The 26,803-nt window shown below is 41.7% G+C and overlaps 1 protein-coding gene across 1 annotated transcript in view; it reads right to left on the minus strand.

Annotated features, from left to right (window-relative positions):
- The window catches only part of sorcs3a (sortilin related VPS10 domain containing receptor 3a), a 146,878-nt gene that overhangs the window by 50,649 nt on the left and 69,426 nt on the right, over nucleotides 1-26,803 (minus strand). The window contains exons 3-4 of the mRNA XM_030778929.1: nucleotides 9,042-9,141; nucleotides 3,642-3,800 (exon numbers count right to left, since the gene is read on the minus strand). Coding sequence (XP_030634789.1) covers nucleotides 3,642-3,800; nucleotides 9,042-9,141 — 259 coding nt within the window. The remainder of the gene's footprint in view (nucleotides 1-3,641; nucleotides 3,801-9,041; nucleotides 9,142-26,803) is intronic.

The following is a 26,803-nucleotide window of genomic DNA, read 5'->3' on the forward strand; positions in this document are numbered from 1 at the left end:
CTTTAAAATAACGGTTTTGATCCTATTATCGTCTAGATATTCTGTCCCTCTCTGACAGGGTAGCTACTGTGAATCATGTGTTGGTTACCATGTAATTACACTGTAATAACACTACATAATAACACTAATACATTCCTTATGAGCAACATATTGGCACAGTAAAGGACATGTATGAAATTTTGCGACAGCTGCGGCCTTTTATTATTGCTACAATTTCCTTTTATTTTTTCATAGTCAACGTTTTATTTCCATTAGGTATATACATACAGTCCTGCTCATCGGCCTATGGTTGAGGACTTCATGCCATGACATGTCTAAGACCTTTTACTAAATAGGCTTTTGGTTTCGTGATAATAATCTTACCATCTTCAGCGCGGTAATTAACGCTATGGTTCTGTGAGAAAGTCTAATGCCAATCTTAGCGCTTTAAACCCTTTAGCCATTAAGAGAAAACATCTGAGCTATTGAATAAATGCCTGCATGGTGTTTCACTTTTCCTGCTGTGAAAAGGCCAGAGCCATTGATTGTCCATGCGTCTAAGTTCAGATAACGGCACGCCTCATAACGATCAGATTTGAACGGTCTTGGCTAAATTAGCCATAGCGCGCGCTTGTGTTTACCGCCGCTAACACGCAGATTATTTACGAATCGCACTTCCGAGAATTAAACAGGGCGTGTGACAAAAAAAAAAAAAAACATTAGCGTGTAGCGTTTGTTGATGGATGGTGGATACGGCGCGCTGACACTTTCCATATGAGAGCTCGACGGGCTTTTTCCAGGCGGGTTGCCGTGTCAACAGGGTGCTTGACAGATTCATTACACAGACACGGAGGGGAAAAAAAAAAAACAATGTCGTGTCAGTTCCGTGGGGTCTCCGCGTGACACGCGGGATGCTAATTGAACCGAATGACCACGGGCGCACTGCAGGTGACACAAACACCCCCCCCCCCCCCCAACACACTTGTGAGACTCTGTTTCACTAATGCGCTGGAGTAGACAGTATCGTAGATAACAAATATGTAAATTGTCTCTGTTTCAAAGATATACACTAATATATTGTTAATTGAGCAATTTTACATGGAAGAAAACCCATATGTCTAGCTGACATAGTTCTCCCAGTACCCAGTGTAGAGTAAATACTCCATGTATTTATTCAGTACCAATCCAACAGAGACTGAAGAGATCAGCAAGGAAGCCATATGTTATGGCAGGTATACACACTATTGTTCTCTGGAGACTTAAAGTACCACCTTTGCTTATCTCTTTCCTCCTGGTTTCCTCCCATCAAACAGAGCTCGAACATCTGTTTACCAAACCATAATGGCGCATAAACTGAACATTTCTCCCCCTTCCAAAAAAAAAAAAAAAAAAAAAAAGCTTTATGTTAATCTTGACCTCGTGTGTGTTCAATAGACGCTTAATGTACTCAGCTAATCCACTCCGCAAATAATTGGTAGCGTATCCTTTGCCTGTTTAGTTTTAAGGGTCAATGCTTTTTTTTTTTTCTTTTCAGGTTTAATGAACTATGCAGGAGTCATGGTTATTAAGCCAAACCAAGAGGATTTTCCTTTTTTTTTTTTTTTTACACATGCAAAAAGGGTATTTGCGAGTATGAAGTACGATGTTTTTGGCTTCTTTTTCTCTTTTGTTTTGCCTTTTCTTTTCTAAAGCATCTTTTCCAGCATTTTTTCTGTGGCTGCCACTGGAAAGGTGTATATTTTAGACTAACTGCACGAATTTCGTTTCTCTCTGCTTTGAAGCAGGAATATCTCCAGGGTTTTCCATGAATAACAGAGAGCGCGAGAGAGAGAGAGAGACCAGGTTCATGTCCCAGGTTCTATGTTGTGAATAAAATTTTTTTTTATTCATCACAAATTCCAGAAGAGGACCATCTCCAGCCAGCCAATTAGGATCCGGGAAAAACCTTTCGGGAATTGGGAGCAACTGGGAAACCCGTTCCTTTACCTAATTCCGCTGTCGCCTTACTCTCCTCACGTCCACGAAAGAATCGTCTCTCCGCCTTTTCGTCATGGCAACCAATAAACGGCACTTCGCTGTAGTAGGTCGCGGCAGACCGGGGACTTGTTATACGACTAATAACATCTTCCTTCTACCTCTGACTGCTCTAATGCAGAGATACAACACCGAGTTGAGACGGACGTCCCCGACACACAGAGACGGAAATAGAACACAGTCCTCCAGACAGATGCTGGCCTAGATGTCCAGACCTAGAGAACAGCAGGACGGGTTCCAGGGTAATTCACGTGCCAAAGAGCCGAATAATCTTTCAAGCGGATGGAAGGACACTAACGACGCGGCAGTGAGGGAAGCGAGCCAACGACCCCAGGGGGTTCTGGGTTTGAGCCCCGACCATGTTCGCGGGCTGATAGGCGTGACCTTTGACCTAACGAGCCTCAGTCGCTCTAGATAAGAGAGCCGTCTAAATGCCCAGTTGCCTGTATAGTTTATATGTCCGACTTTGTTCGTTTGATGTTTAGAGTTTACGTGAGGGTTGTTAGGATGCATCCAGAATTCTCTCGGTCGAAATGTTGGGCTGATGTGCTCACGTAAATGATTTTTGGGGACTGAACGGGCGTTTGCCACAGTTTTTTCACTGCAATTTCCCCACCATAGATGCCATATAGATGTGCATTACTACTTGTTGACTGTTTTTCCCACGTCTTCGGTGGTATTATGGAAATGTTTTACCTAAACATTTACACTGAAATCATTTAAATGCTGTACAAGCTCATTTGACCCATGTGAGATGTTCACAGTACCATTTGCTCAGTCTACAAACATGCAGCCACACTAAATAAATAAATAAATGCCTGAATAAAAGGCGTATTTCCGTCCCCGTCCGTGCGGGTTTGGGATCAGGTTCTCGTGTGTCTAATTATATGACTGGGGAAACATAAAACGGGCGAGCCCCTCAACCCGAATTACAGGGGACATCTTCACAGCGAGAGAGCGCCGGCGAAAACCGCACGTGTGCCTCACAGACAGGCGGTCTCGGTGGGAATATTTTGAGCATTTTGAATGATACCGGGGTCAGACTCTACCTGAACACTAATGCACCACCTATCAAAGCCACCCAACCTGACCAGACATCCACCTCAGGAGAGAGGACAGAGGTCAGAGCTGTTGACTATAAAAGGATGAAAAGCCATCAGAGACAGAGACAGCGTGGCTGGAGTGTGAATGTGATTCCTGCTCTGCTGGAGAGCACGAAAGGTTAGACATACACATTTGGATGCACCCACAGACACACACACACACATGCGTGGGTGGACACAGACACACACACACACACACACACACACACAATTACACATACACAAACAAAGGCACAAGAGGATAAATAGATAATATAGTAATAACCTTGGTTGTTTTACACTTCAGCAAGAAAAAAATGTATTTATTCTTTTGAGACGACATTTGTGGATGCAGAAACGTGGCACGTGTATAAAACCATTTACAAAAGAGCACTGAGGAAACAGCAACAAAGGAGCAACACGCTCAAAGACCAGCTAGCAACAGTGTGTGTGTGTGTGTGTGTGTGTGTGTGTGTGTGTGTGTGGGGGGGGGGAGGGGGGGGGGGGGGGCGGGGGGTGAGTGCGGAGGAGAAGAGAAGAACTCACCTTCTGGTCGTGACTATAGGCTAAAACCCAGTCCTCCTGCGAGGGGTGGAAGAGCAGGCTTAGGACATAGAAGCTCAGACGATACTTCTGATAACTGGCACCTTCATCTGAGCTGATCAGCACACTGCTTTCAAACTCTGGATCAGTCAGTACCATTATCTAAAGAAAAACAGAGAGAGAGGGAGAGAGAGAGAGAGAGAGAGAGAGAGAGGGAAGGAGGGAGTTAGAGACAGCAAGATAGAGAGAGGGAAGAGAAAGAGAGAGAAAGCTGTTAATTCTAATGTCAGGCAAACTGTCAGGCTAATACTCTCGAGACAGTTGGCAGTCACATTAAATAACATCTCACAGGCAGAACTTACCTGCTTTCCTAACACCAGCTAGCTCTGAGGCGTACTCTAAATATACGCATAACTTTCGTTTCCATGGTATTCAACCTTTTTCTTTTTTTTTTTTTTTTTTTGGCTTTTCCTTATTTTTTTTTTTTTTTTCACGCTGAACTCACTCGCTGCACTTTGCACCGCCTGCAACTTTCTCCTCCACCACTAAATTCCACTTAATGAGGTTGACGCCGCTCCACGGAACACCTCGGCACTGGAGGCTAAACGTAAGGTCCACATCCTTTCTCCCAAACACATCCCTAATGATGTGGGAGGGCTAATTCTTTATGAAAGCACACAGAGGGAGAGCTCTGCGAGTCTCTGGTGACATTATGTAAAAGGAGGAGTGGGAGGGGTGTGTGTGTGTGTGTGGGGGGGGTGGGGGTTTGTTCTAATCCCCCCTTTATTTGACAGAGGTTCTCAGGCTGAGCACAGTGATATTTAAAGGTTAAGTATGTCTGCGTACTTTGTAAAATGAGCCATCTCTTCGAGGAGTCCCCCCCCCCCCCACATACGATGCACTTTCCTGTACAGCGTATTTGAAATTAAAACAAAACAAAAACAAAACAAACAACAACAACAATAAAAAAAACATACTGTGCATATATATATATATTTATTTTTACTGTGTGTGTGTGTGTGTGTGTGTGTATATATATATACACACACACACATATATATATATACATACTGTATGTCAGCCTGGTCTCTAAGGCGGCAAAGATGCAATGTGTGATTGTGGATGTTGTCTGCTATTTGTTAGATTGTCGCTGTCACAGTATACGGTAAAAGTGATATTTTTCAATATTAAGTTCGAAATAAATTCAAAATGAGTTCAAAAACACAAATGCATGAGAGAATAATCCAGGATTTGTTTTGAAAAAAATACAGCATAAATAGGATTATTACACGGAAAGACAAATAGAGAAAGAGAGAGAGAGAGAGAGAGAGAGAGAGAGAGAGAACATAAGCCGGACTAAAAAAGAAAACGGCAAAAATACACATCCTGTAATTCTACAGGATGGGCTCCATTTGACATTTTTACACTGATAGCACCCTGAGTAATTCATGGTCACAGCACAGAATCCTTTATGTTTTTATACCTTCATAATTCAGCCACAAGGGAAAAAAAAAACCCCAGACCCAGACATTTTCATTAAGGGTCGTTACTGTTATAGTCCTTACATTTCTGTTTAAAATGTTAGAGTCATGCGTATTTAGGGTCTCATTCATTCTGACGAATCAATACGTCTCTTAGCTAATTATGGCACACACACACGCCCTACATTTCAGTGAGAAAAAGAGAGGAATATACCTAATCCTCAGGAGGCTAACCCAAACAGACACCAACCGACATCAGGCTTTAATATCAATTAAACAACACGGGGCAGACTCTGGAGGAAGGAACATGGGGGGTGGGGGTGGGGGGGCTGGTTCTCCGTCCGCCCTCCAACGCAAACGCTTGTGCTTTCTCTCCTCGAATTGGAAAAACAGCAGGGCATTTGTCTCTGACAGAAATACCCCCTCACTTTCCGGGGCTTTAACTGGTGAATCCTCCAGGGTGTTGATTTAGATAGATTGTTTTTCATTAAGCATCAATAAACAGCCTATGTATTCCTGGCCAGTTGTTTGGTTGGCTGAAGCCTTCCAATTTTACCATTTATTATCCTCACAACAGGGGATGGGGGGTGGGGGGGTGGACTCTGTTTCTCTCCCGGTGTGGTAGGCCTTGTCACATGTAATTTATAGTTTCTAAGGTCTAATCATTTTCCATAATATTGTATTAAGTGACAGCATTTATTATGAGAAAGGAAATTACAGTTCACCTTGCATTCCTCGGTCCCATGTCAGGGTTTCACTTAGGTGAATGCGTGGGAAGTTGGAAGTCCTTGAAAAGAGTTGCATTCTCCCAGAGGAGACAGTTTCCCGCTCCGTATTCCATATTTGGTCATGTCTGGTGAATCAGGCCCCCACCAAAATATATTGTACCGCTTTTGATTGGAAAGTCAATGTTTCTTTCTCTCTCTCTCTCTCTCTCTCTCTCTCTCTCTCTCTTTGTCTTTTCTTTCTTGCTACAGGCTTCTGGTGAAGAAAGAGGTGAATTCTTTACAGAGTGTTAATTTACTACCGTAATATTATGACTCTTGATTAATGCGTCACTTTGCGGAGTCAAAAGGGAGAATGAGTCAATGCTGGTTATGCTGACACATGGAGCACTGTTATGAGACTGGTGCTACAGGTCGTAAAACTACGTCCACATTTATCAACACAGTGTTATGAAAGTGAAATGCATGAAATAAAATGAAAATGAATTTGTCCAGAAAAAAAGGGTTTTTTTCTTAAGGGCTTTATATTTTTCTATTACACTTTTTTTTTCTCCAATAAGAAAATATCCTTTTGTCAGCTAAAAAAAAACCCCCACAAAAAAACAGTGATTGCTCTGAGCACAGTTGAGTTAGTATTAAACAACTGTATTAGGGGCAGAAAAATGCACAATTATAATAACTTAACATAAAAGATACAGATTAAGTTGCTGAGGAAACATCAGATATGTATCCATAATGCAAAGTGTGTTCGTTTGAACAGCTGGTTGGTGTCTACTTGACAAATGTACCAAAATTAAAAAAAAAATAAAGACAAAATCAAATGAAAACAGTCAGTTTCAAATATTATTGATCTAAATGGTCACGGAGGAAGTGCTGCCTGAAACCACAATTGAGAGGCAAGACAGACTCAGGGAGAGAGAGACAGGGAGAGGGAGAGAGAGACAGGGACCGAGAAAGAGAGATGGAGAGCATTAGCGGATAATTAAGTTTTCCGGCAGCGTTCACATGACAACTGCGAACAAATGTGTCTTCACGGAACAAAGGCGGAGAGAGAGAGAGAGAAGTAACAAAACAAAATCAATGGCCGATTGAGAGATGACCCCTGGATGTTAGCTCCCTTACTCCGCGTCTTAACAGGCACGCTAGGCTAATTCTCATGCAGTACGCGGCTGACAGTCCACTCCACCACGTCTCAAGGCTGCGGCCCTGCGGAGCGTGGGCTAGCTATCTAAGTAGCATAAACAAAAGGAGAGGGCCACCCCCACCCCGCCCCCCCCCCTCCCTCCCCAAAATTAATCACGTCAGCCCTGATCAATTGCGCTCGTCTCTAGAGCGACTGCAGAGGGAGGGATATAAACAAGCTCATTTGTTGTAGATCTCTGTATGCGCGCACATGCTACGTCTTCATTAGGTCTGTGCAATGTTTACACCTCCTACCTCAAAAAAAAAAAAAAACGCCAAAACAAACAAACAAACAAAAACCCTGATTGTATGTTTGAAATTCCAGTGGATTTCCCCATCCACCCCACCCCACCCCACCCCACCCTGGTCAAATTCTGTAATGTCTTTTGAATCTTTCAGCTATTGCTACATCACTCTGATATGCAAAAAAAATCCACAAGCTAGCTACAGTCTGTTCTCGATCTGGTGTAAGTCTGATATTCGCTTTGGAAAAAAGAAAAAAAAAGAAAAAGTTGATTTTCAAAGTGCCGATTATGCCAATTTGTTCTGAGAGGTCGGGGGAGGTTGTTATGTCTTGACCATATGTAAGGAGATTGAGAATCAGTCATTGGCGTTTTCGGTGCGATGCTTTTTGAGGTATTATTGTGGACCATTACAAAAGCTGAGATAAACAAGCAAGAACTTTCTAATACGGAGGTTATTTATACATTTGTGGTTCTAATCGAAATAACGAGAGGCATCTGAGGACAAAAGACGTCAAAGGACAAGGACAAGGACAAGGACAGCTTGAGAGCTCTTTCAGTGGGTTGAAGGACACTTGAGGTCCGAGACCAGCGGCCATCTTCCCGCGAGTACCAGCAAGTTCTAAGAGAGTGTTTTTTTTTTTTTAAGGACGGGCAAAATCAGCTTTGCGAACCTTTCTCTTACCCCATTAGCCGAACAAACCAATCGGCTTTGTTAAAAAAAATGTTAGAGCCTAACGCTGGATTTTTTTTACTGTGCATTTCACAGTGATCTTACGATGCACCTCACAATGTTCCTAAAGCATGCTCTTTTCAAAGGAAGCTTGTTCCAGGCTAGCAGACAGCACGCTGTTAATAATTTGTCGGCCTGGGGTTTCGTCGTTGGGCAGAGCATAGAAAATGGTCTTAGCCGTTTAGAACACATTTCAAGCTACCAAACGCATTCCACCTATGTCGGTTGAAGATCTGAATCAAGATCTGAGACAGGGTCAATGTGATGTCTTGTTCTGTGTTATGTGTCCCATGTGTGTATGTACGTATGTCTGTTTGTATCCACAATGAACAAAAAAAAAAAGATTTGAAAAATCCGAAGTTTCTTTTTTTTTTTTTTTTTTTCTCAGACCACCACAGAGCTTGTACTCAGGTGAAACTTTGCCATGTTTTTTGATCGATTTTTACCAAATTCTATCATCATTTTCATACTTCCGTTAATTATACATTTAGGGCTGTGTCCTCTCTTGTTTACAGAGGCAATGAAGACTGAACCAATACATTCTAGCACTTTCTGTCTTAACCGCCATTCTCATATCATTAGAATCACAATTTCAGGCTAAAATGTCATTAACGTGATGGTAACGCTCTACTTCAACAAGACGATTGTCCCATATTTGAGAGCGTGTCTTGTGACCGCTCCGTAAAAGCAGTCCTGCGTATCTGCGTTTCATTCCGGGCAGACTGCCAGCACGGAGCAACACTGTTTGAAGATCAACTCATTAACCTTTGAGGCTCTCTTAGAGATTACAATCACGCTGATACATATTTGGATAAGGAATTCCTTTCTGTCTTTCTTTCTTTCTTTCTTTCTTTTTTTTTTTTTGTACTGTTAGTTTTGTCTTGATAATTATACCCAGCATTTAACCTTCAAAAGACATGTTGGCCTTTGCAAAAAAACTGCAAAGAGAGTGTGTCTGAAACAATCAACCTCAATAAATAAATAAAAGTCAAACGTCTGTCGTTCAGTTTGTTAGAGTAGAAAGAGTAGATGACTCTAACCTTTCTCTTATTGCTTGGGCAGACGTAGAGGTAACTCAGCACGGTCTTCACTCCCACTTTATCATTCAGTTTTTCGTATGTTGTTCCATAATCTGTTGACCTGAAAGGAAGGGAAAAAAAAAACCAAACAAACCACATTTAGCAGAGTCACTGACTGAGGATACATACGGAATATTTCGCGAATTCGTTCAGATTAGATCAGAGATTACAAGGTGTCAGTTTATATATGTGAAACTGAAGAAACTGAACTGAAATTGTGGTTGGTATAAGATTTTCATGCACTTGTCAAAAGGCCATGATCTGAGTAATACTGCTACATATAAATGATAGAATGTGATGAACACAAACATGCTTTCAGAAGGCGTTTCTACTAGTTGCAAAAACACCAGTCTGATTCCAGCGTTCGCTTGGTTATTAATCGCTAATATCCAATTTATTGACATGATTCACGGTTTTAAATGAGACTTATTTGGGATTTTGTGCTGATTACTCTAATCCCATTCAGGTGTTACTATACATTAGCTTCCAGAATGTGCTGTTAAGCAGTCTATTATCAGAGTATCACACTTCTGGCAAAGAACTCAGGACAATCAATCAATAGCTCACTTAGCTAGTTTAACTGGGCAATGGCATATTTCCCTATCTATCTATCTATCTATCTATCTATCTATCTATCTATCTATCTATCTATCTATCTATCTACCTATCTGTCCGTCTGTCCGTCTGTCTGTCTGTAAGTCCCGGTGACCTTTATTCAAACAGTGCTGAGCTGTAAAGCGTATGTCACATGAACTCACTTTTGTCTTGTTTCTTCAGAAACTGCATGAATGAAGTGTCATTATCCGTACCCCCCCCCCCCCCCCCCACCACCGCCCCCCGGGCGTAACAGACATGACTGATTTGTCTGCTGATTTGTTTTTAATGACTGATGATATTTACTCTAAGACAATATGGGGAATGGGGAAAAAGAAGAAAAAGAAAACCAGGATCGAGTGATTACACTCCTTGCTTTGTATTAGTTGTTACGTTGGCAAGAAAGCGGTGTCATTATTTTCAGAGCCCGGTAGACACAACCTCTGTAGTGTTATAGTATCTAATGTGACTAGAATGTAACAGTGATTCTCCTAAGACTGTCCTCCATCTCTCTCTCTGTACCCCCCCACCCCCCACCCCCTTGGTCCGCACTGTCTTCTGCCCCCTACTCGCTTTACTTTTTATCCGTCTTTGACTTTCTTCCCCCCCCTCTCTCCCTCTCTCTGCATGAGTTTGGCTATATTAATTGCCTCCCACCTAAGAACTGCAACTTACACAAAGTTTCACAGGCTTCGTTTAGCTTGCATTTCTCAACTAGTAGCTCTTGCTCTTTACTCTCTCTCTCTCTCTCTCTCTCTCTCTCTCTCTCTCTCTCTCTCTCTTCACCAACCTGCAGTGTGACTTATATTTATCCCAAACACATGGAGCACAAAGCAGTACTATGTGTCAGTAAACTTGCTGTGCTAAGACTTGTATTTCTATATTAAATGTATACACTGCATGCAGAAACTCCCTGTATCCAAGGGAGCGAAGAAAATTTTTCTCCCCTTTAGTTATTTTACTCAGGTTAAGCAATCACTGCTGGTCAGCCTCATCAACAAGCCATTTAAATACATCTGGGTACCTGCTAGATATTAATAATTCATACCTTCCCAATGCCCAATGACTAACTTTGATATAAAATACAGTGGGAATAAAAAAAGAAAAAAAAAAACTTGTGAGCGTTCCAACATCTGACGTGTGAATAATTTAACAGTGTATATAAGCTGTTCGCCAGCACAAACCCCTGGAGATAGCCACGTTTATCCATCATGGGCCGTAGCCAGTGAATCAGTCATGTCGCAGGCCGACTACAGAGACCTGGCCTGAGGCAGCAGTGTCGCTAAAGTCATTGATTAGATGATTAAAAGATGTTTCTGGAAAAAAAAAAATGTAGGAAAACACACACCCATGCGCTGAGACCTAGTGGAATGTAAGAGAGGATTCGTATTTTCACCTGCTTTCGCTGTGTTTCTTTCTTTCTTTCTTTCTTTCTTTCTTTCTTTCTTTCTTTCTTTCTTTCTTTCTTTCTTTCTCTGTTTCTTAACAGTCTTTCCTCTTCTACTTCTCTTTCTCAGTCTCTCTCTCTCTCTCTCTGTCTCTTTCTGTCTCTCTTTTTTTTCTTTTCAGCTCTTGTCCCTGCGCTGAGGGTGAATCGCTAATGGATTTGAGTGAAATTACAATGAGATCTTCCTCATTCCGGAACCTTCTCGGGTGCCTCCGAGATGGCCATGGTGATTACAAAGCCCAACGAGCGGCAGGGAGACGCTGTGTCTTCCCTAGCATATTAAAACCGGTACCAGGGAAGGAGTCGGGAACCCAGCGAGGATTGAACTACCACTCCAGAATCCCTACAGATAAAAGAATATTGTTGTCTGGTCTCATACTAAGCATCATCCCCAAGAGGGCAGATGAGCGTGTTCATTTCTGCCATGTCTAAAAGTTACAGGAGGTAAAGGTCAGGTCCAGATACGGTCTCTAAAAAAGACTGCATTTCGAATGCGCAGATTCTGGGCGTGGCACACCAATGCATCTCACGGTTGCTGTGTTTTTTAAACGATTCAATACATAAGAGAAATACACGAGACACCGAAGTCATGTGAGTGCACGTGTGGAATAAGGGTTTACTTTTTTTTTTTTTTTTTTTTCATACGTACAACAGGTTAATCATATTGGAGCCCTGCCTCACTGGAACTGTTGGGAAATAAAGTTTGGAATAAAAGTAGCAAAAGCTGCAAAGAGCACGGAAGTGAAGACTGACTGTTTTTTTTTTTCTTTTTTTTTCTTGAATGTTATTTTAAGCACTGTTATCATAGTCTGAGGAATCCACAGCATGGCTTCCAGACGTGTGGCTTCCAGACGTGTGGCTTCCAGTATGAACTGGTTTATGTCACGTGACACACACCACATCGTTCTGATGTTGGTGTTTAGTGTACGCTGGCTTATTTGTGAGGAGTGATGAGAAAATAAATGTAAAAAAAATAAGAAAATAGGGGGAAAAAAAAAACCCAAACTGGATTAGAGGAAGGCTTCAGAACAGCTCTTAGTTAATGTGAACGCGGTGGAGAGGTCAGGATGGAGATTTGGGCTTTGCCAGACCGGCAGGAGGTCGATGGTCAGACGTGATCCTGAAACTTTGATTATACAACATTACAGAAACTAAACCTTTGCATGTAGTAAAATAGGTAACGTAACGCGCACACATGCTCACACACACGCGCACACACGCTCACACACACTTACACACTCACACACACAAGCACACGTGCACACTCAAACCTGAACTTGCATAAAAGGTCCTAAAAGTTAAAGACAAGCAAGTTTAAGTAGCTAATGAGCTATCTTGACCGCACAGGGTCAGCACAGTTAAAAATACAACCGGGTTGACATTGTGTTTTACCTTGAAAAAAAAAAAAAAAAAAGAAAGAAAGAAAAGAATAGAATAGAATAAATTGGATTATTAGTCATTCCAAGAGTTAAAAAGAAGTCCGCTGGCAACCGAGCCTTTTCCTACCACTCTCCCTTCCTTTGGAATGGTTTACCTAAAGAAGTTGGAGAGGCAAACTCTCTCAATACCTTTAAAACAAAACTAATGACTTATCTATTTTCTCGAACTTATGCATGACATATTTTTGATTTGACTTTGTTATAGACATGTAAAGCCCTTTGAGACTATAAATAGTGATATTGGGCTCTAAATAAATATTATTATTAGGGGCCAAGCAGATAAGCTGCTGGAACCCTATTGTTATTGGTAGAATTTTTTTCACTATTATTAATAAAGAAAAAATCAGTTCTTTTTCAGATGCAGACGGTTTTTGCATAGATTTCAAACAATGATGCAATGTCTGCGTATCACACAATGTAAAAAAAAAAATGTTTCCTTTGAAAAAATAAATGAATAAATAAATATATTTTTTGAAATGTTGAATATGTGTGGTGGTCTGGGGATGCCTCAGCCAAACACTCAGTGTTAGTGCATTTTTAATCAAAGATTGGAGAGGAATTTTGACTGGGTGCCATAGAACACACCTTTTCATTTCGTTCAATCAATTTTCTGAGTGAGAGAGAGCGAGAGAGAGAGAGAGTATATGTGCATGTTTCTACATGAACATCAAATGAAGAGTGATGGGGGGGGGGGGGGCAGGGGCAGTGGCTGGAAATCTTGTTGGGGATTGTTTGTTCAGAGGTAATGCCAGGTGGCACCTGCTAAGGCAGAACAATGCACTGGTACGTATGCCAGACACTACACACAGTCACATAAACACGCACTTGCACACTTACACACACAGACTGACGGACATACATACTCACATTCACACATGCACGCACGCACACACACACACACATTTACACTTACTCACATACACTCATACATACATACAGACACACACACACACACACACACACACAATACTCATAGTGCAACAGCAACAGTAATACATGACTTCAAAGAGGCAAAAACTCAAACCAAATCACTTTAGCATGTCTCACGCACATACACACAAAGACAGACAGACACACACACACACACACAGAGAAAGAGACAAAGGAATGAGGCACAGTGCACGGGCATGCATCTCTCAGGAGTCAGGTTCTGTTTTGTTCTGGCAAAACAAAAGAGAAGGATTGGGTCGTACATGTGTGAAGCCCACAGTCCGTGGTCCACACAGCTGCCCAGAGGATACACAGCCCGGCGTGTTTATACAGATAACAAATACGCTTAGCAGAGACAGACAGAGAGAGAGAGAGAGAGAGAGAGAGAGGTGAAACAAGGACAGAAAAAAAGAAACAAAAGACATAAGAAAAAGGGAGGGAGAGTGAGAAGAAGAAAGAAAGAATCCTCTTTGTCATTTTTATTCTCACCCTTGTTAAGGAGGGTTTTTTTTTTTTTTTTGTATTTGTGTCTGAGATTGACAAAGGAAAAGTCCAGGCTGAACAATCAAAGTCTTTGCAGAGATGACATGAGCACCAGACATCCTGAGAGAGAGAGAGAGAGAGAGAGAGAGAGAGAGAGAGAGAGAGAGAGAGAGAGAGAGAGAGAGAGAGAGCGGGAGTCTCATGTTGTGGGCAGACCCTGGTTACAAAACCCTCAGGCTAATACCACCTTGAGGCTGAGAACAGGCCCTCCAGTCAACTGATGTAGTCAAACAGATGTGTGCTCTGAACACAGACTAGGACAGTCAGCCCCTTGTTTTTCAAACAGAGAGAAAAGAATTAGGCAAGGACTGCTGGTCCCTCTGTGATCTATTATGGCCTTTTGCACTGATTGGAACCATTGGAAAACCGTGGGGCTAATCGGACACAAAAAGCTCAGATCTGTGACTCAGATCAAATGTCTGGACTGGAGCCTGCCTCACTGTCTGACTGGAAAATGAAAGAGGAGAGAGAAAGAGAGAGTGAAAGAGAGAGTGAGAGAGAGAGAGAGAGAGAGAGAGAGAGAGAGAGAGATTTGAACAGAATTGTAAGAAGTCTGGGAGCTGAATGCTGTTCCAGGAAGCCGCCACCGGGGGCAGACTAACATTAACAGAGGGGGAGAGCAGGGGAAGGGAAGTAGTATTAACTGGGGTTGGTAAGGTTGATGTGAACTGTGGGTAACCACCCTCACTGTTTACTTATTATGAATGACATCTCTGAAACACTCCATTACGTTGAGTCAGGAGCACAAGAGGAAGTGTTTTACAATAGCTTGAAAATGCAGAAACTTCAGCATTTTTTTTTTTTTATTCTGGCTGTTGCTGTTTGCAGCACGTTTACTGTTCATTTAACTTGGAGCTCGGAGGCTTGTTGTGTCTCCCATCACCCGGTGATGACGACAAGGAGTATTCAGTGTTATGGACAGAAAGAGAGAGTGAGAGAGAGATGATAGAAAGACAAAGAAAGAAAGAAAGAAAAAGACAGAAAGAAAGTAATATAAAGAGAGTAAGAGAGACAGAAAAAGAAGAACGAAGACATATTTTGCATTCATTCCATGTAAGCGCAAACACTTCGACAGAAAAAAAAAAAGAAAGAGAAAAACTTTTTTTTTTTTTTTCAATTTTATATTTATTGGACTTTTTCAAAAGCTCAATTTTATTGCTTTTCCCTGGAAACAATATTCAGTCTGAGGCAGAAGGCCGTGCAACACCGGCCGCATTATCAAACCCATGGCCTTGCAGACCTTAAATATAAATAAACAAACAAACAAATAAATAAATAAGGAAACTTCACTAATGAGCATTAGACGTACACAGGCACAGAAACATTCAATGCATTGGTTACAGTTCCCTTTTCCGTAAACCCAGTTCTTAATATCATCCATTACCAAACCTGTCCCTGAGAAAAAAAATAAAGATTGTCGAATCTCCAAACTTCCCTTCTCTGCTCCTCTCCTACACGTCCTGACTCACTTTAAACTTTCATGACGACTATGAAAATCCATTTCGCCAAGGCTGTGTTTTGACGTTTAATAACGGGGGAAAAAAAAAAAAAAAGAAAGACAGAAAAAAGAAGAAGAGCGAAAAAAGGAGAAGAATAAAGAAGAGAGAATGAGTGGGAAGTGAAGTCAAATGAAGAATGCAAGTGTGACGGCTGCTGTCTGAAGCAAACGGAGGCAAATATAACTTTTAATAATCTCGGCTTCCATCGGTATACCTTATCTAAGCCAGAGAAATAGCATTGTACAATCTGTCAGACTGTTTATCTGAGCAATACACACACAGACACAAACACGCACACACACACGCACACACACAACCAGTAAAAGCTCTTGAACACAATGTGGAACCAAACACACCACACACACACACACACACACACACAAAGTCAAAGGTAAACACACACACAGAGACATATGCACAGACACATACACCTTTGCCCTTACACACATACATAAATCTATGTTTATATACAATATAAAATTTAATAGCTGTAGGATATGTTATTATAAAAATACGCTTCTATATCAACACACACACACACACACACACACAAAGTCAAAGGTAAACACACACACACACACACACACACACACATATCGTCTTGAGGCTGTCATTGTATTGAATTCCGTCTTCTGACAAGATCAGAAAAGAATATTACAAACGATTCCGGACAGTATGAACCAGAGCAGAGGTGGCATCTAAAAGACAAGTGTTGATATATATATATATATATATATAGAGAGAGAGAGAGAGAGAGAGAGAGAGAGAGGTGAAGGAGAGGATGAGAGAGAAAGGAATGGACAGACAAAAAAAAAAAAACTGAAACATTCAGGTTTTACAGATGCTAGCCTATTAGAGCAGGTGTGTTATTTCTGTTCTTCTTTTTTACTGCCCGCTCTCTCTCTCTCTCTCTCTTTCTTATCACCGCTCATGGGGTGACCTGGAGAAATGAGAAACAAGCGCAGCAAGCGAGAGACAACAAGAAAAAAAAAAAAAAAAGAAAGAGAAAATATGAGAAGCTCGATGCGTGAAGCCAGTATCAACAACAACAACAACAACAACAACAACAGAAAGATGTGTGTGTGTGTCCGTGTGTTATAAAAGCGACTGCTTCCTCTCTCTCCTCTCTGGGTTTTTGATGACAGAGGTGAAAACGGTGACCGCGTGCAGGAGAAACAAACACTTGAACCCTCTACCTGGTGACTGTAAAGTAAGAGTGCTCAAAACAAAGAGAGAAAAACAGAGGAAGAAAGAGAGAGAGAGAGAGAGAGAGAGAGAGAGAGAGAGAGAGAGAGAGAGAGAGAGAGAGAGGATAAAACACTGGGGTGGCATATTGTTTTTTGGTTTTGGGGTTTTTTTTTTTTTGTCTGTTTGTTTTTTCTCCATACCTACTCATGTGGAAAAGCCAATATAGTATTTATGATCTCTCTGCAGTGATTTGCTTGGTTACGTGAGAAACCTTATAGAAGCTGAATTTCATATTTAAGTAGCAGAGTGTTTAAGGACAGACTTGGCTAACACCAGTCACAGGCTCCATCTCATTGCAAGGTGTGGTCGAGCCCTGAACCGTACACTGAATTTCTGTACCTCACACCTTTTTCTCAGTGTCCAAGGAAGCTACTCCTCTCTCTCTCTCTCGCTCTCTCTCTCTCTCTCTCTCTCTATCTTTGTCTGTCTGTCCGGGATGAATCTTTAAATAAAGGTATAAAAGTTTGAAAGTCGCTCAAAGGGCTGATTATTCTTGTATGAGGCCGGAGTAGGTTTTTTTTAGGTCACCGCCAGACAAAACACACCGCTGACATCCATTTCATTCGGGCCGACCGCCAACAGACCATCGCGCCTTAGTTCTCCCCTTTTTTTTTTTTTTTTGCGACCCCCGCCCCCCTCAAAAAGAAAGAAAGAAAGAAAGAGAGAAAGAAATGGAAAAGAAACATCGGTGCCTCAGTGTCTTGGAAAGTCTTTGGTTGGTTGCATTTGGGGTAATTGTCAGTGCAGATTTTTGCTCCTGTGTGGTTTGTGAAGGACAAGCAGAATGACTTCCATGCATTATTGAGCGCTCTCACAGGACAGCGCTACCGTATCTTAGCCACCACGGCGGGGTGTGTGTGTGGGGGGGGGGGGGGGGGACGCATGAAGATACACAGACGCAACGGCCAAGGCTCGGCTTTCTCCGAGAACGCTACGGGCATCACTGATTTACTTTGACATGAGTGGGTTACAACTGTAGAACTGTTTACTAGAAATGTACCAATGTGTGTAACCACAAGCCAAGAGACAGGAAAGTGAAAGAGAAGGATTTTTTTTTGTTAGAGACGAATGAAGACCTTAAGGTCAGGTTCAACGACTTAAAACTTCTTAAGCTTGACTCCTCGAGTTTGACAAGCGCAAAGCACCCCCTGTGGAATCCAGTGAGAACTGTTCAAAGTACAACTGGCATTTAATGGGGACATTTAAATCAGTTGGTTGGTGCCAGACCAAATTTAAGGCAGTAGTTGTTTGCTTTTTTTGGGGGGGGGGTGGGGGGGGGGGGGGTGGGCTGTGTTTACTACTTTGAGCCCTCGCATCTGTTGTTGACTGTATTTCAAACTGCTCTGAGCCATTACTGTGGTCAGAGAAGACCAGTCAAACCGAATGCCCTGTTTTATTGGGTTAGATGATATATATATATATTTATTCTGTTTTATTGAGGTAAAAGCATACATTGCTTGATAGGAGCTTTAAATGCATTTCCAACTTGTAAATTCAATGCTGGAAAATGCAAAACATGAAGTTTCTGAACCGGGAGAAAGAGGGGAAGAACAAAAAAATGAAATGATGTTCATTTATACAGAGAGGTGTTTGCAGACAATGCTGCAGTGCTTGGCATATAAAAAGCGGATGATTTATTTTAGTCATAAGTCAGTATGATTGATACACAGCCCCTGCTTGCATACACAATCCAATATGAAATCTTTCTCTTCAGCGCAGAGATGTCAGCTTTAAATCATCCTGTGAAATGAACAGCCAACGCACAAATACAATTGTTCATCTACGACGTGGGAGGTCTACCACACACATGCACACACGTGCCCACACACACACACACACACACACACACAATGCATTTGAACAGTCAACAAGTCGAGCAGGAGGTGAAAATTTCAAAATTTTCCTCTCCGTTTCTTCCATTTTCAGAGAGGAGTGCTTGATGGCGCGCTTTCTTTTTCTCTTTTACACACACACACACACACACACACACACACACACACTCTCATGCAATTTCTAAGAGATTGTGAGTTTTACTGAATGATGAAAAGAGGAGAACCCTCAGAGAGGAACAGGAAGTCACATTCCTTCTCTCTCTCTCTCTCTCTCTCTCTCTCCCCTATCAGCAGAAGCTTTCCATCCCAATAAATTTCTTCACAGCCAATCGCGCTGAACTCATAACTCACAGTGGAAAAGATGGTTAAAGTTGATCTGACAGAGAAAAGTTCTTTCGAAGAAGAAAAAAAAAAAAAAAGAAGCTCCCTTTTTCCATAGTTCGAAACTTAGCGCAACTGGCCACCTGTTTAATCTTTCCACTGAAACGTAGAATGTGGTTTTTCAACTTTTTTTTTTTTTTTTTTTTTCTAAGGAAGCAACACAGTAATCAGATAAACGTTCTTGTCTGTAACCGTCTCGCTTCAGCAGAAGCAATATCACCGTCAATCTGCCCTGTGTCACTCACACCTGCCCGAAAAAAATCTCATACATAATCTCACAGTAGCTCATTTTAGGGCACCCTGGGTGACTGTAATGGTTGAGTAGAGGAGCTACCAGTTGAGCTAAATAAATTCTACAGACACTGGTGACTACAGGCAGTAGGGATACAAATAACTGTCAACGCTGATGACAGCTAGACTCTGCGCAGGCCAGTGTGTCACTCAGTCGCTCATATCGCTCTACATACCCCTACACAGCGGGATGGCAAACTAGATTTAAAAAAAAAAAAACAAAACCAAGGAAAAAAAAACTTGCCCTGCAGAGACTTATACGCAGGGCGTGAATGATGTGAGGAGTGTATTATTTGATAGTTTGTGATCTTTAGTCTTCACTGAGTCTCACAAGTGGGCAGCTTTGTATTAAATTGTGGTGGGTGAAACACGGATTGGATTGGAACACGGATTCTGCGTTTTTTTTTTTTTTTTTTTACTGACTCAGTTTGACAACAGGTTTGACTCAGTACATCAGTTGCTTGAGAATTGATTTTAAACTTGAGGTGTTATTGGGAAAGAAGGTTGTTTTTTTTATTTTATTTATTTTTTTTTTTATTGAATCTCCTTCTGGCATAAAATGTGAAAATGTTCTTCAGCAGAATCTTGAATGAAACAGGAAAATAAATAAACAACAAAACAAAGAGAAAATGCATTATGGGATGCCCTCTGTACAAGGGAAGAAGAAATAAAAAAACAGAAGAACAACATGAAAATCCAAACACATAAATCATCGATGTTTTACCACAGTAAATGACATCTGGGGTGTGTGTGTGTGTGTGTGTGGAGGGGGGGGCGAAAAACTTTCTGAAACACAGACACAATTCAATCCACACAAAGACTGTACACATGCAAGCTTTCATCACTGTCTCATCTGCAGAGATGATGAGATTTTTAACTTGATTACGGCAAACAAAACAAGAGCCTCCTAGACGGCCCTTGAATTGCCAATTGTTTGCGATCCCATATTGTGAGCTCTCTGAACAGCCCTGATGAAATTCACCATTTGCCATTATGATGGAAACAAAATTACAGAGTTGCTCCGGGACACACGAAAAAAACCCACAAGTAGGTAATTAAAAAGGTAAGAATTTAAATATTGTAAAAGGAGCACTGCAAATGACCCCTTAAATAATAAAATGCCTGATTTATGATTTCAGCCGAAGGCAGCGGCGGGGGGTTTGGGGGGGTGTGGGGGGGGGGGGGGGGGCTGGGTGGAGAGCTCTACACAATAGATTACTTCAAAAATCTAATTGGTTGAGTCCAACACTATTATTCACTCTTCTAGTGTTTACAGCGAAAGCTAAAATATGAATTTGGCTAAATGACTGGGGACAAAGCAGGGAGTTTGATGTTATTAAGGAGGCTCCGTTCTGTTTCGGATCTGTTCCGGGCTGCACGCAGGTCACTCTTTAGTTGCAGGAGACGAAACTTAAATGCTAACATATTTAGACATTATGTGGTACACAAACATATTTAGACATTATGTGGTACACAAGTTATCCAACATGCTCGACATTTACGCATAAGCATTTTTTCAGTGTCTTTTACAGTAACCCATTGGTATGAGTATGTCTGAGGTTTGCTGTGGTATTACTGGGAGTGTTGTTAATTGGAAGGATTTATAACGTAGGGTGTCTATGACGATTGTACAGGCGACACAAAATAGTTCAAAAATGCTAAAAAAAAAAAAAAAAAAAAAAATGCATGAAACAGAAACGGAAAAAAAAAAACAACAACAACTTTGAGGACAGTCTTAGTTATTACCAAAAACCATGAGGCAATCTTTACATAAACAAGAAGAGGCAAGGATAGCGCCCTGGGGGGAAAGCTCCCATCACTTAAGTTACCCAGAAGGCACCTCAAAGGCAAACTCCAACTTGTTTAAAAGGTCAGAAACATCAGCTAAGTCCTTTTCCGGAAGCTTCAGCCCCGTTAAAAGCACTGACCTGTGAAATATCAGCCCTATATAGAGCATGCTCGCCAAAATGATGCAATTTGATAGGCTGTCAACTGTCACCCACCACTGACCTCACTCTACACACAGCGGGAACCGGGAGAGTGGGGGTTATCCCTCTATACTTCTGTCATACCTACCCGCATCCTTGCCATATTCCAAGGAAATCTCTTTCTTTTGCATTTGCTACCTTTTCTGTTAGGCCACTGTGGTTTCTCTGTGGTTGCTGAGGTCATTTGGCATAATTCCATTTTTTTTTTCTTTTCTTTTTTTTTCTTTCTTTTTTTTTTTTTTACATTTTTGGAGCACTTGGGCTGATCTACTACAACATGTCCTTCAGCATGTTAAGCTAGATATTGTAGTGAAATAATTGGTTGACATAACAGAGCTAGGTACAGTAGAACTTGTAACCTAATAATTTTCCAAGCCTACCTCTTGACAAAACGATCAGCTCGATCAAAACTAATGAACTAAGTCATCTAAAACGTTCCATAGTATTCACCAGCGAACAAGCATGCCATGGCACTTGGAATACCTTTCATTCTTCGACTTTCTTTCATTTTTCTACCTTTTCATCTTACACTCATCATGAAGTGAATATCAGAAAACCTTGTTTGATTTTGATGGGCTCATACCATATCATACGGTACACACCCACACCACAGAACTCCATGCAATCTCAACAAAGTAAAAAGTAAAAGGAAATAGATGAAAAGACCTTGATTTATTTTCATTTAACTGATGCTCTTGCAAACTGACAGCCACTGCATTCGATGTCAGGCGTCACACTGGAGTAACCTTGGGGTTGAGAGTGTTTCTCAGGCCCATGGAGTCATTGTGGTGCAATGCTTGGTGTTTGAACCTCTCCATTCTTCCAGTTATCACATCTCTACCCTTATGATTTGACAGTTACCACCAAAGATCAATGAGTGAAGCATGCAGAGTTCCTCTGTGTTTATAAATTAGTCATCTCTTATCACCATGAACAAATTATGTATAAATAAATAAATAAATACATACATCCTGTATATGGAAGGACATCTTTTCTCAAAAGCAGCCTTGTTAGTTTTGGAGTAGCTGAGTTTTTTTCCACCGAGTTGTCATTGTACTATTCCCATTGGCCCTGCACACTGCTCTAAATACTGAATGTGTTTACATTGAGTGTGTTTTGCTTCATCAGTGGTGGGAAACAACACAATTTTAGCCTTGAGGGAAAGCAGCAACTGCCTTATATGAATGTTTAGACTCGAATAAATGGTTTAAAAACCCATTACAGAAAGAAGAGAATGGTGTCAAGGAAAACCAGAAAACACATATTTGTATTGTGTGTGTGTGTGTGTGTGTGTGTGTGTGTGTGTGTGTGTGTGGTTTTTGCTCTTGTTCTTGTTTTCTTTTTTGAACTTCCAACATCTATAGTTAAGGTGTGTTTCCAGTGCAACCTTGCCATAAATCCTAGATTTATTTTTTTTTAAGGCATTTTACACAACCTGAGAGACTGGCTAGTTTCCAAGGCTACTTACGAGAGGAGGTGGAACAATTTTATCTTTTCAGAAAGTTGCGCTTTGGGTTTAAATTATGGCTATTCTCATGTGCAACTCCAAGGGCATAAGAGTTACTATTTTAGGTATTAGTTAATTTCACATGTTTCTGTTCTGGAGCACAAACACAATCACTTAGAGGCATTCATTTTCTGACTACGTGTTCTTAATTTAAAAGTAAAGACAATACACCATTAAACATCAAGTTAAACGTCAAGTCACAGTGGCGGGCAAAGTGTACAATGGCGGTAAGCCCTCAAGCAAGTTTGTTTCAGTCATTTACCCTTTGCGACCTTATTGCGTGATGAAACAAATCCCTTTCCGTTAATTAATATTAAACGAACCGTGATACATAGTTTACATTTCCCACAGCTGTGATGGTGTCACTGTAAATACTGGAAATAGATTTTTTGCTTATTAGCGACAACGTCCACAGATAACGCTTTAAATAACTGAGCAGTTATGCTCTTTTCAACGCTAGAAATGCATTAAACTTTCAGCTTGTTTTTTTTTTTTTTTTTCCTTTTGGTTTGTTTTGTTTGTTTGTTTGTTTTTTCCAGCCCAGAGCTTCTTGGTTAAGAAGCTGAGCTGTTTCCACCACCATTAGCTATTAAGGACATGGTGGGGGGGAGGAGCTATTTTGCATCTATTTGTCAATAATGAATAATTAACATGGCATAATGCATCTAGTCTTTTCCTCAGAGGAAAGCCGGATGTTAACATCCAAGAGGAGAGGTGTTTTTGTTTTGTTTTGGGGGTTTTTTTCTTTTCTTTTCTCTAAATAGCTCTGATATTTTTGTAATATCTACAGTTCCATGGAGAGCCCAATCCACTTTGAATAATATGCACAAAATGACTGATCTATCTCCATTGTTTAAGGTCAGGGGCTTCATTAAAACTGACATGCTGTCATGAAGTTGCGTTTGTGCGATGCTAGTCTCCTGACCTTTTTCAAAAGTCAGAATCTGCTTACCATTTAGACTTCTTTGCCAGCTCAACAGAAAAAAAAAAACCCAAGTCCCTCGGCATTTTTTATCCAGACTTCAAAAAGAACTGTGATATCGTTTAACAACGTGACAACGATTAGAGGCAACGCGTCTAACGACCCTTGTAGAGACATGTTCGGGGGAACCCAAAGAAAAAAAGGAAAATCCAGCTCTGCATTTGTATTTGCTATTTCTTGAACGCTGTGTGGTGTTTGGGAGAGAAGGAGAGACAACTCCCAGCAGATCTAATTTGACAAAAGTTGAATATGATCATCTTTGCCCTCGTTTTGTCAATATGGAATCCCATCGGCGTGGAGACGAACTCGAACGAAGGCGGAGGCAGCGCCGCCACACTCCTAGCATTCTGATATTCACAGACAGACCAGGGTTCAATGCCAGCAGGAAAGTCTACTAGATATATATATATATCGAACCGTGTACTGTGCGTCTGTTTTATATCTTTTCCTCTCTGTGCAACTGAGTTGTGACGAGCATGTTTGATCTCTGTTGTGTGATTATTGCATCTTCTGTTTGTGAGGGGAAAAAAATAAACATTGCAGATGTCCTCACACTGATTCTGTGACTTACAAGCCATGGAGGAAACATCACCTTTTTTTTTTTTTTCCCCAGCACAGTGAAATATATGCTTGTCTGTTTGTTTAGGAGTTTTTTTGGTTTGTTTTTCTTTCCTCCACTGAACAATCACTCGCAAATGCAACAAATGCAGGGAACTCTGATCAAATCTATTACATTTGAGACTCTGCACCACAGTACAATATTATAAGACACACAAACTCTTACACAGACACACACACACACACACACGCCACCGAAACAGTGAGCAAAGCCGGTAAATCAAACTTGGACTAGATTAGATTGGATTTTATTCAACTTTATTGTCATTGTGCATAGTACAGGTACAAAGCCAACAAAATGCAGTTGACATCTAACCAGGAATGCAAAGGACCGGTAGTATTTAAAGACAGTGCAGGTATAAGTGAGTACTACAGCATAAATGATGCTATATTTTACAGTATGCTTTGTGTTATTGACAGTGGAGAGCAACATATGTACAGATTATTATATATGTATAGAACATTAAATATGTTATACATAGAGCTGAAGTGGACAGAGTAGGAAAGCGGAGTGTACATATAAGGGTTGTATGTACAGTATAGACAAAATATGTACAGTAGGTTATGTACAATATGTACATAAAATATGTACAATATGTACAGTATAAATAATGGTAATCTGAACAATGTGAGAGTTTCAGACTGTGCAAGAATGAGCAGTGCAAATATGAAAGTACTGAGACGGTGCAGTAATGAGGGCAATAATGCTTAGTGCTGTGGTGTGGAGTTCAGCAGGGTCACAGCCTCAGGGAGGAAGCTCTCCCTGAGCCTGCTGGTGCGGGAGCGGAGGCTCCTGTAACGCCTGCCGGATGGGAGGAGAGTAAAAAGTCCCGTGGTTAGGATGGGATGCATCTTTTACAATGCTTTTCGCCCTGCCCAGGCAGCGTTTATGGTAAATGTTCTCAGTGGTGGGCAATTGCGCGCCGGTGATCTGTTGGGCAGTTTTCACCACCCGCCGGAGCGCTTTACGGTCTGATGCGGAGCAATTGTCATACCACACTGAGATGCAATTGGTAAGTATGCTCTCAATGGTACGGCGGTAAAAGTCCACCGGTATCTTGGGACACAGGTGAGCTTTCTTAAGGCTCCGCAGGAAGTAAAGGCGCTGTTGCACCTTTTCGATCAGGATGGAGGAGTTCAAGGACCAGTTGAGATCGTTGGAGATGTGGACGCCAAGGAGTTGAAGCTTGATACACGCTCCACTACAGCACTGGCACGATGGTGACGGTCGTGAAGCTTGCGGGGACAACTGCCTAGGTAAGGGACAGATTGAAGATGTCTGTGAAGACCCCAACCAGCTGCCTTGCACAGACTCTGAGCACACAGCCAGGTAATCCATCCAAGCCAGCTGCCTTCCGTACATTCACCCTGCTCGGGGTGGTGCAAACATCAGAGGTGGAAAGTGAGAGAGGCAGTTCACCAGGTAGGAGATCTGCTTTGAGGGTGACTTCCTAGTTGCCCTGGTCAAAGCGAGCGTAGAAGTAGTTGAGCTCATCAAGGAGGGAGGCAGAGCTGGATAGGGGCCCTGTCCAGGGTGGTTTGAAGTCTGTGATGGTCTGTATGCCTTGCCACATGCGCCAGGGGTCCGAGGAGTTGAAGTGCTCTTCGATCCTCTGTTTGTATATGTCTTGGGAGATTCCCCTCTTCAAGTTGGCCCAGTCTCCAGACCTGAAGGCTGCATCTCTGGCTTTGAGCAGGAGGCAAACCTCTCTGTTCATCCAAGGTTTCTGATTGGAGAAAGCTTTTAGTTGTTTTTGTGTTGTCACTTTGTCCACACACTTACTGATGTGATCCAGGACAGAGTTGATGTAGGAGTCGACGTTAATCTGAGAGTCTGTGGTGGCATGGGCAGCAAACACACTCCAGTCAGCGTACTGGAACTGATGCTGAAGAGCCGAGTCAGCACCCTCCAAGCAGACGTTGATGGTTCTCATTTTGGGTTTCACGCGTTTAATGACCGGGCTGTACTCGGGAAGCAGGAACAATGAAAGATGATCAGACTGTCCCAGGTGGGGGAGGGGAGTGGCTTTCTAGGCGTCGGCCACATTTGTGTAGACATGATCCAAGGTTTTATGTCCCCTTGTGGTGCATGAGGCATTTTGGTAAAATCTTAGAAGCACTCTGCGTGGGTTGCAATGATTGAAATCCCCAGCAACAATAAAGGCCCCGTCTAGATGCAATGTCTGCAGCTTACTAATAGTGGCATCGAAGTCCTTCATGGCTACTTTGGCATTTGCATCTGGTGGTACATAAAACTGCAGCAGCAATGATGCACGTAAACTCTCGCAGTAGATAGAAGGGTCTGCACTTAATAATCAGGTATTCAAGATCAGCAGAGCAATAAGTGTCACCAATGGCAGAGTCTGCACACCATGATTTATTCACATAGATGCATAAACCACCACCCCTGATTTTACCTGTTGC

This window comes from Chanos chanos, chromosome 7, assembly GCF_902362185.1.
Source record: "Chanos chanos chromosome 7, fChaCha1.1, whole genome shotgun sequence".
Taxonomy (NCBI): domain Eukaryota; kingdom Metazoa; phylum Chordata; class Actinopteri; order Gonorynchiformes; family Chanidae; genus Chanos; species Chanos chanos.